Source organism: Dendrobates tinctorius, unplaced genomic scaffold (assembly GCF_039654945.1).
Source record: "Dendrobates tinctorius isolate UK_male_01 unplaced genomic scaffold, ASM3965494v1 ptg000147l, whole genome shotgun sequence".
In the NCBI taxonomy this organism is placed as follows: Eukaryota; Metazoa; Chordata; class Amphibia; order Anura; family Dendrobatidae; genus Dendrobates; species Dendrobates tinctorius.
This window is the reverse complement of record NW_027361814.1, coordinates 16,046,089-16,057,500: the sequence shown is the minus strand read 5'-3', so window position 1 is coordinate 16,057,500 and position 11,412 is coordinate 16,046,089. Positions and strand designations below refer to the sequence as shown.

Below are 11,412 nucleotides of genomic sequence, written 5' to 3'. Positions count from 1 at the left end.
GGATACCCGCTGTTTACCTTGGAAACTGGATACCCAATGTTTACATTATAAACCAGCGTGTACGCTGGTTTCCAAGGGAAACAGTGGGTATCCAGGAGCAGCGGCTCCTGGATACCCGATGTTTACATTAGATACTAGCTTGCTCGCTGGTACTGATCGCTGGAGGGGATGTCTATGTGACAGCTCACCAGCGATCAGCCTAGCATGTCCTAGCGATCCCATCCATGTCGGATCATAGGTGGGATCGCTGGGACATCGTTACGTGTAACAGGGCCTTTAGTTTCACTTTCCATTTGATTGGAAGCACCAGGGAAACGCTGCACACAGCTGCTGGTGTGACCCAGTGTGATTGTAAGTGCATTTACATAGATATAAAAGAGGACTGGACACAGACAATGACTACTTCCCTGATGAAGCTGTCTGAGGAACAGCGACACGCGTTGGACCAGACGGACCTGAGGTTATGATATACACATGGGGCCTCTGTGTTAATTTCTATTGGATTTTTTTTTTTAATGTATCATCTACCTAAGGAGCCTATGTGATGGGACCTGCATGTAACATACATGATTTACCACGGAGTGGACACGTGTGCATAGTTAGGGGGCATGTTATATAGAGATTTTGCACTTTATCCATCTGTTCAGTAGCTATAGTTTATATAGCCTGATCTATTATATCATCCTTTTTGGCATTTGATTGTGGATTACGTTAGATTACATTACGCCAGTTTACTCATAGGTGAGGATTTTTTGTAGGATGTTTATATGTGTGATGCACGATATACAACTTTGATTAGATCTATTTCCTTGCCCATGCTGTTATGTGCGGTGTCCACTCAGTGGTTTGTTAACCACTATGTCAGGTCTGATCTGCCTTTGCATGTTGTTATTTTAATATTGTTTTATATTGTATGTCTTTTTGTCTGTCGGGCATTTATGTTCAATAAAGCTTTTTGTATTTTTCTTTTCGGCTGAGTGTGCACTGGTTCCTGCGCTTCTGTTCTTTTCCTTATACACATCTACTTCTTGGCGCAGAGTAGCACCCAGTCATCTTCATCGTGCATATCTAATGTGGTGCCCACCGTGTTTTTTGTATTTATAACAAAGTTGGCATGATCATCCTCCCTGTATAGATGTCTTCTCGAGGACTACACCCAATTGGTTAAAAAGACTAGTTTTAAAATGCAGAGAAGTGAGGGCCATATCTCAGGAATTGAGAAGTGCAGAAACAAAAGTGAAACAGCGGCATTACACCGGGTAGAAGATGACACATTTAAGGAAAGTGACAGGTTTTCTCTAAGTTATCAATTTTTTCAAAATTGATTTTCTTTGCAGCACATTACAATATGTTAATTAATGTGATTATTCCTCATAGTGAACATTTAGACAATATTACATTCAGAATGTACTTATTGTCAGCTTTATATCTATGCAGGACTTTAATTTACTACATATTTGTGTATGTAACCCCTTTATTGACTCAGTTGACAGGTTTTTTTTTTTAAAAGAAGAGACGTTTCTCAATAAAGGAAATATTTGTGATTTATTGAAACGCTGACAGGTGTTAGCAATTCCTTAGGAGCTTGACGTGACTTCAGATGACTTATGTTCAAAGGTCTTTTCCTTTTTCTAAAAAATAGAAATTCATAAGTCAAAAATTATATCATTAGCAGATCGCAATCAATTATGTACATGGCTACAATTTCCTAGTAGTGGAATGAATGCCTTGTCTGAACCTCCTTCACCAGGGGTAAACAGTCCACAAGGTGTTTGATGGTACAACCACCACTGTAGACTACTTGACCTACTGTTCCTCAAAATCTGGAGACAGCCGGTATGACGATCATCAGGAAATGCAACTTATAAGAAATGATAATTAGGAAGAGACAATATGGTTACTAGCTAATTATATGATGGACACAGTTTTCAATTCTATTTCATATAGAAGGCCATTAGTAACTTTATCATTTCTTGCCTCAAGTATCGTGTATAGATATTATTGACTTTATCAAATGCTGTATACTAGTGATGAGCGACATGCACGGATTGCCTGTTTGTTAGGGAATCCACATGTATTCAGGCTGTCTAGCAGCCACAAATCATGCAGCTGTGAAGACACAAACATAATCTATGAGCACACCCAAGATACTGGGAGAACACCCGAGCATGCTCAGAAAACCACCATGGTTACTTACCGGTAGCCGGTTTTTCCGGAACCCATGACAGCACACCTGAGAGAGGGATCCGCCTCGCCAGGACAGGAACCTACTGAAATATAAGGGACGGCACCTCTCCCCCGCTTCAGTTGGTTAGAGAGCATGAGAGGACTTCCCGGTTAGTTACATGTTTATCAAACACCACATCACACAAATACACCCTACTAACGTGCACACCCATATGGTGAAAAAGGTGGGGTGAATATACGGGTGTTGTCATGGGTTCAGGAAAAACTGGCTACCGGTAAGTAACCATGGTGGTTTTCCCTTCACCCATGACAACACACCTGAGAGATTGTTGGAGACTTTGAAACACCTTAGGGAGGGACCACCGCTTGCAGCATCCTTCTACCGAAGGTTAAGTCAGCAGAGGAGGATAGATTTAATCTATAGTGTCTAAAGAAGGTTGATGGTGAGGCCCAGGTAGCGGCCTTACAAATTTTGTCTATTGATACCTCTGTCTTTTTGGCCCAGGAGGTCGCCACGGCTCTAGTGGAATGAGCCTTGATGCCGTCAGGAATCGGAATGCCACTAGCTGTGTAGGCTACACTAATAGCCTCCCTAATCCATCTGGCAATGGTCCCCTTTGACACTCCGTAACCCTTTCTGGCACCCTGGAAGGCTACAAATGGGGACTGGGACCTCCTCCACTGCCTAGTCACTGACATATATTCTAGCAGGGCCCTTCTAACATCCAACTTGTGGAATTTCTCCTCCCCTGGGTTTTTTGGATTCTCACAGGAGGGGAGGACAATTTCCTGGCTTCGTTGGAAATCTGATACTACTTTAGGTAGATATGCGAGGTCTGTTTTTAACACAACCCTGTCCTGATACACCTGGGTATAAGGTGGATTCACTGAGGGCCTGCAAGTCACTTACTCTACGGGCCGATGTAAGGGCCACTAATATAATGGTCTTTAGGGTAAGATATTTTATAGGCAGTTGTTGAACCGGTTCAAATGGCTCTTTTGTAAGGGCTTCTAACACCAGGTTTAGATCCCACGGGGCTATTCTTGGTAATGGGATAGGTCTGGACCTATGGCAGGATTTAATTAATCTAGCTACCCATCTGTTTGCTGCTAAGTTGTATAGTGCGGACACCTGAACTTTAAGGGTATTTACCGCTAGTCCCAGCTGTAATCCTGCTTGTAAGAATACCAAGATGGCCTTAATCTGGGGCTTTTGGTCTAACAGCTTCCCCAGGAACTGTAGGAACTTATTCCATGTTCTGCCATAGATGTTAGTCGTTACTGGCTTTCTACTTTTCAACAGTGTAGCCACCAACCCTGGAGAGAACCCTTTATCCATTTAGAAGTGACCTTTCAAATTCCACGCCGTCAGATGGAATCCCTTGACCCGCGTGTGGAATATTGGACCCTGAGTTAGCAGGTCTGGGATCTCTGGTAGTACCCATGGATCCGAGAGGGACATCATCTGCAGCAGCGAGAACCAGGGACTTTTTGGCCAGAACGGGGCTATTAAGATCACTCTGGCTTGATCTTTCCTGATTTTCCTCACAACTGTTGGGATCAGAGTCACTGGGGGAAACGCATAAGCTAGTTTGCAAATCCCGTGGAATTTCAATGAGTCCACCGCCCATGGTTTTTCTTTTGGGTTTAATGAACAGAACCTTTCTACTTGTCTGTTGCTTTTGTTGGCAAAGAGGTCTACTACCGGTTCCCCCCAAAGTTGTACTATCTTCTGAAAAACTGACTGATTTAGGGCCCATTCCCCTTGCTTTAGTATATTGCGGCTCAGGAAGTCTGCTTCTATATTTTCTACCCCTTTTATATGTAGTGCCGTCAGGGAGAGTAGATGTTGCTCTGCTCTGTGAAAAATGTTGCTGGCCGCCTTCATTAGGGAGTGTGATCTTGTTCCCCCCTGGTGATTGAGGTACGCCACTGTTACTCTGTTGTCCGACATGATCCGGACATTGTGGCCATTTAGGAGGGGGATAAAGTTTCCTAAGGCTTTGTTCACTGCCCATAGTTCTCTCAAGCTGGAGGATGCGTTTTGCTCTTGAGGCCCCCAGGGTCCCTGGGCCGCCTGACCCCTTAGGTGCGCTCCCCAGCCTGAGGAACTCGCATCCGTCAGAATTATGCCGGTCACTGGTCTGTCCCATAGCATCCCTGACGTCAGGTTTATCCTGTCCAACCACCATCTAAGAGTTTCTGACCTCTAAGGAAAGCTCCAGCCTTCCTTCTAAACGTCCTCTCAGCGATTTTTGTGCTGACAGAATTTCTCCCTGAAGCTGTCGGGTGTGGAATTGTGCCTACCTGACCGCTGGGATACACGCTGTCAGGGTGCCTAGCAAGGACATCGCGTTTCTCACAGTCATGTGAGGTTGGTCTAGGGCCGCCAATGTCACATTTCTCACCTTTTCTATCTTGGCCTCTGGTAACAGACAAGTTTGTTCTGAGTCCAGGATGAGCCCTAGAAAAATCTGTCTCTATAGGGGTTGTAGCCTTGATTTTTTTTTTTTTTTTTTTTTTGATGTTTACCATCTGCTCCAGTCTTTGTAGGATGTCTGTTACTCTTTCCACCTGCGCCGTGCAATGGTCTTCTGAGCTGCCCACTATTAGGAAGTCGTCCAAATAGGGTATTATGACAGTGTTGTGGATTTGGAGGAAGGCTGTCATCTGTTATGACTTTGGTAAACACTCTCTGGGCTATGGATATGCCGAATGGAAGGGCTCTGAATTGAAAATGTCTGAGATTGTCCTGGATGTAGAGAGCCACTCTTAAGTATCTTTGATAACCTGGGTGAATCGGGATGTGATAGTATGCATCCTTTAGATCGACTACGGCCATAAAACAATTGTGATGTAGAAGTTTTATGGCTGTAGTTACCGACTCCATTTTGAAGGTCTGATTTTTTTTTTTTTTTTTCTTTTTTTTATCCACTGATTGAGGCCTCTGAGGTTTATGATTGTCCTGAATGACTGGTCCGTTTTTTTTTTTATCAGGAAGAGGGGTGAGTAGAATCCCGTTCTCTCCTGTCCGCTCGGGACCTCGAACAGAACGTGCTTGTCTAGCAGACTTAAGATTTCTGACTCCAGGGCTAATTGTTCTTCTATCCCTCTCCTGACGGGAGTCGCGACAAATGATGCTCTCGGCTGATGAAAAAACGGGATTTTGAGATCTTCTCTTGTGATGTTTAAAATCCAGGCATTGGAAGAGATACCTTCCCAGGCCTGGGAAAAAAGCATCAATCTCCCCCCTACCGGAATGCTGGCGTCATTGTGGGGATTTCTTGGAGGATGAGGTGGCTCCTCCGAACATGAATCCGGACTCCTTCTTCCTTTTATCTTCCCATTTTCTCCTATCCCCCGGAGGATAGCCCCTGTTGAATTTTCCTCTCCGAAAGGACGGCCTTCTCTGATCAGCTGGAAACCTGGGGAAGCCCTTTCTTTCTGTCACTTGCCTTTTCCAATAGGAATCTGCTTTTTTATCTAGCGGGTCTCTAAGCACTCCTGAATCTTCCAGGGGCAGAGCAGATTTTTTTGGATGATCTGGACACCGCTGCATCAATCTTTGGGACCTTATCCCATATCCATATCTGTGTCCTTATATTCAAATGGGTACCTCCTTTTAGAGGAGGAGGGAAGTGCTCCTGATCGCTCAGGCTTCTTCCATTCTCTTTCAATGAGTGCTTGGAGTTTCTCATTGACTGGAAAGGTCTGTTTCTTCCTTTCCTGTAGTCCCCCGAACATGACATCTTCCATGGACTTAGCTGATTTTTCCTCCTGTAGGCCCATTGTTACTCTGATGGCCTTGAGGAGAGCATCCATATCCTCTACTGGAAAACACGGCTTGCCACCCGTGTCGCTATCTGAGGAGGATGGGTGTTCGGCCTGAGATAAGGCCGAGGAAGGGTCTGAGAAAGAGCTAGGGGAGTCTTTTCTACTCTTTTTCCAACAATGCTTTAAGCGAGCCTTCCACCTCTGACCTGATGACCGATCTGAGGTTGGTTGCAAAGCTCCGTGCCTCCTCCGCCATGGTTCACTGGATGCAGCTGGCACAAAGGTCCTTCTGCCAATCTCTCGCTAGGGGGCCTCAACTTATGGCACAATCTCTATTGTTCCTCTTGCTCCCTGCTTTTTTGGGCTTTTCCTAAGGAATTTAATACACAAGAAGGACCCTTTTAACACCGTACTAACATTCACGGAGATCACTCACCACCCGTAAAGAAGGGTACCGAACTCGGAGGCTGTGATGGAGCACGTGACCTGTGCTCTCTGGACATCGAGGAGTCTCCCAACCTGTGGCTGGGGCGACTGCTGCTTTTGCCGCTTGAACGGCTGCCTTGCTTGTGAGCCAAGGTTTGTGATGGAGGCAGAGATGGTGGAGACGGCGACCATTCCTGCTCTGATGCCATGATTTACCTGGCTGCACTGACATCTTCCTCCTTTAAGTAGGTCCGGCCTGATGCGACCGCCGGCCAAGTGCTCTTCTTCATGCGGCCGGCGTCGCACCAGGCGCCATATTGCCGTCGCTCTTCTGAAGTCAGCCGGCGCGCTCCCAGGATGCCCTGCGCCGCTGACATCAGTGGCCGGAAAACGCCCCCGGCTCTTCCACGCTATGCGTAGTGAGGGAGACGGCCCAGGGGCACGCGTGAGGGGAGGGAGGCATGGTGGAGCGCCTCGGAGCATAGAGGCCACCAGCCGCACCCGCACGACCCCGGGGACTGTGCTACCAGGAACTCGACGGCTGGTGCTACAGGTAAGATGACCTGTTTTTTCCCGTGACGGGCCTGGGTCTCTTCATCCATAACAGGCACCGCCGCTGTCAGTCTGGGATTCCCTTCCTAGGACAGGAACCCAACTGAAGCAGGGGAAAGGTGCCACCCCTTATATTTCAGTAGGTTCCTGTCATGGTGGGGCGGATCCCTCTCTCATGTGTGCTGTCATGGGTGAAGGGAAATACTCGAATAACGAGTACACTCACTCATCACTACTGTATACTGAAACACATCAGTTCATATTCACATCAACTCACACTACATAAAACAATAAACGTGCTGGCTCACAGTGAACAAATTAGTGAGGGCTCGACAACCAGAACACACTTTGACCAAGGTGATTTCATATTTTAGCCAATGTTTGGTTTAAGTGGTTATCCCAACTTAACAAAATCTTTTCACGTGCTCTATAAATATAGCAGAGCAGAGATCCCGAAATATTGTGTACCCATCATATCCATGCAAGACAGCCGGTCAATCATCTTAATAGCCAACATATAATACATTTTATTTCTATAGCGCCAACATATTCCGCATCACTTTACATTTCAGAGGGGATAATACTATATTTCTAGTGGCCACTGGAGGGGAAATCAAGGTCAGTGGTAGCTCTCCTGGCAAAAAGGGGATTTTAGGAGTTTAAACCACAGCCATTAGCTGATAACTGGACCTGCCAAAACTGAAAGTGGGGTTCATTACGGCATAACAATTACTTCAGCACACCAGCTGTGACTTCATGGATGGGCCAATTTCTGCAACCGCACAGGTCCCACAGGCCCATCACTCCTCTAGAGTACAAATACAGGTAATGGTACTATCATTGCCAGTAAACATGCTCTCTCTAGGCCTTTACACTTTACACTCTCTACAGCTTCTGCTCTGGAAAAATTATTCTCTTCCTGATCTTCATCTAAGGCCGGAGTCACACTAGCGATTAAATCGGACGAATGCAATGCGATTGAAAAAAAATCGCATTGCATTCGTCCCAATGTTATTCTATGGTGCTGCTCCCATCATGCGTTTTTTTTGTCGGATCCGTTCCTCGGACCGAGACAATCGCAGCATGCTGCGATTGTCACCGATTTTCGGATCGGACTCGCCAATGCAAGTCAATGGGGCGAGAGAAAATTGGATGACAAACGGAACAGATGTGACGTCAGCGTGAGTCCCCGTAATTTTTAACAACGAATTAACCCCTAAAATTAACCCCTTCAACTCCAAAATTTAACCCACAAACCCTCATCTAATTACTAGTGATAGACATCTTACAGTTAACCATTTCATTTCATGTTATTTTAAGATGTCTATCACTAGTAATTAAATGAGGGTTTGTGGGTTAAATTTTGGAGTTGTAGGGGTTAATAAAAGGGGTTAATTCATTGTTAAAAATTACGGGGACTCACGCTGACGTCACTGAGGCTGCAGGGAGTCCCCGTAATTTTTAACAATGAATTAACCCCTTTTATTAAACCCTACAACTCCAAAATTTAAACCACAAGCCCTCATCTAATTACTAGTGATAGACATCTTAAAAAAAACATGAAATGAAATGGTTAACTGTATGTAAACCATGTGTCATTTCATGTCGGGTAGGAGAATGATTTTCCAAAAGCCGGCAAATGTTTCAGCAGCTATACTGCTATGAAGAACTGTATGAATTAGAAATATGTATAAATGTGTCTATATGACGCGTGTGTGTGTGTGTGTGTATGTATATATATATATATATATATATATATATATATATATATATCTCTATCTATTCTTTAGTTTGTGTTGGAAAACCTGTCATTGGGCTCCATTATATGTCCATTTTGCTAGCCTGCGAGAAAATCTCGCCAGACGGATGTCAAACGGATGCTTAGATGCGAGTAAAATCACATCATCACACGAAATTTGGCTGACAGATGGATCCCTGGTGAAGAAATATTTGTGCGATTTCGGTCCGTCAAAAGTGGACTTTTTTTTTTTTTATTATCGTTTAGTGTGACTCCAGCCTAAGACTTATCATCAGCACATTTTATCTCTCTTTTCTCTGTTATCTTCACGGGGATCAGAAATAATAGGATTATGAAAACAAGACCATACTTATACTCACCGGGTTAATAACCCCCTCGCCCCGCTCTAGCACCACCGGGCCCATCTATCTTTATTGGTTGTCCTGCAGTGATGATGTTTCTACTTCCTGCATGTGTTTGCTGCAGTCAATCACTGTGAATAGCAGTGATGGTAGCACAATTGGCACATGACCACTGAGGCAGGTAGTTGACATACCATCCTTGCGGTGACTGGTGTGTTTTCTCATGCTTTACTATTCTTGCAGAACTCATGCTGACTAGTGTTGAGCGATACCATCCGATATTCAGAAATATTGGATCGGCCCGATACACAAAAAGTATCGGGTATCGCCGATTCCGATACCGGAAGTCCCATTCAAGTCAATGGGACAGAAATATCGGAATTAAAAGAACCCCTTTCTTGCCTTGTACAGCCTGTTCGGGAGGGGGGAAGAGTGTGGGCGGACACTGTGCGTGTCTGTGTGTGCGGGCCTCTCGGGGGGGGTCTGTACCGACTGTCGGGGGCCTGTGCCGGCTGCCGGTGGTCTGTACGGGCATCTCAGGGGTCTGTACAGGCCTGTCGGGGGCCTGTGCCGGCTGCTGGTGGTCTGTACAGGCCTCTTGGGGGCCTGTGCCGGGGGTCTTGTGTGTGTGCAGGCATCGTCCGATGGGACTACAAGTCCCATCGGGCGATGCCTGCTACAATGACAGTGATTGACACATTAGCCAATGATGGGACAGTAGTACTCCCATCATCCGGCTAATGTGTTGAATATAAAAAAAAACACACTACATATATACAACATACATACATGCTACATATATACTACATTCATACAACATACATACTACATACATGCTACATATATACTACATTCATACAATATACATAATACAAGTCCCATTGGGCGATGCCTGCTACTATGACAGTGATTGACACATTAGCCAATGATGGGACAGTAGTAGTCCCATCATCCGGCTAATGTGTTGAATATAAAAAAAAACACACTACATATATACAACATACATACATGCTACATATATACTACATTCATACATACTACATACATACATGCTACATATATACTACATTCATACAACATACATACTACATATATACTACATTCATACATACTACATACATGCTACATATATAATACATTCATACAATATACATACTACAAGTCCCATTGGGCGATGCCTGCTACTATGACAGTGATTGACACATTAGCCAATGATGGGACAGTAGTAGTCCCATCATCCGGCTAATGTGTTGAATGTAAAAAAAAAAAAAAAAAAAAATACTACATACATACAACATACATACTTACATACATATTACATACATACTACATATATACTACATTCATGCTACATATATACTACATTCATACAACATACATACTACATACATGCTTCATATATACTACATTCATACAACATACATACTACATACATGCTACATATATACTACATTCATACAACATACATACTACATACATGCTTCATATATACTACATTCATACAACATGCATACATAGTACATACATACTACATACATTCTGCATACAATACATACATATAGACATACAGTACATATAACATAGAGTACATACTCACCATCACTTGTCACTTTGATCCCCGAAGCCAGTGTCATATGTGGAAAAATATGAAAATAACAAACAAAAAATATACTCCCTGATCCGCAGAAATCCATGCGTGTCCCACGCCGATCTCCCGTGGAGAACAGCAGCATCAGCTGATGCGACCGCTCTCTACGGGGCTCCAGGAATCCAGTGACGGGAGGTAGGTATCCTTCCGCACTGTATTCCTCCGTCACTGTAAAAAAATAGTCCCTGGTCTCACTTTATGGCAAAAGCTGCGTGGGAACTTTCTCACACAGCAATGCCAAAAGTGAGACTAGGGACTATTTTTTTTTTTTTTTTTTACAGTGGCGGAGGAATACAGTGCGGAAGAATACCTACCTCCCGTCCTTGGATTATTGAAGCCCCTAGAGAGCGGTCGCATCAGCTGATGCTGCTCTTCTCCACGGGAGATCGGCGTGGGACCCTCGTGGATTTCTGTGGATCAGGGAGTATATGGCTTGTTTGTTATTTTCATATTTTTTCATAGATGACACTGACTTCGGGGATCAAAGTGACAAGTGATGGTGAGTATGTTCTCTATGTTATTTGTACTGTATGTCTATGTATGTATTGCATTAATGTATTGTATGAATGTGTAGGATGTGTGTAGGATGTAGTATATATGAAGTATGTATGTAGAATGTAGTATATATGAAGTATGTATGTTGTATGAATGTAGTATATATGAAGTATTTTTTTTTTTTTTTTTTTTTACATTCAGCACTTTAGCCGGATGATGGGACTACTACT

The 11,412-nt window shown here is 44.1% G+C and overlaps 1 protein-coding gene across 1 annotated transcript in view; it reads right to left on the bottom strand.

Annotated features, from left to right (window-relative positions):
• Nucleotides 1-1,526: 1,526 nt before the first annotated feature.
• The window catches only part of LOC141049750 (alpha-2-macroglobulin-like protein 1), a 160,939-nt gene continuing 151,053 nt past the window's right edge, over nucleotides 1,527-11,412 (bottom strand). The window contains 1 exon segment of the mRNA XM_073546477.1: nucleotides 1,527-1,631. Coding sequence (XP_073402578.1) covers nucleotides 1,612-1,631 — 20 coding nt within the window. The 3' untranslated portion in view covers nucleotides 1,527-1,611.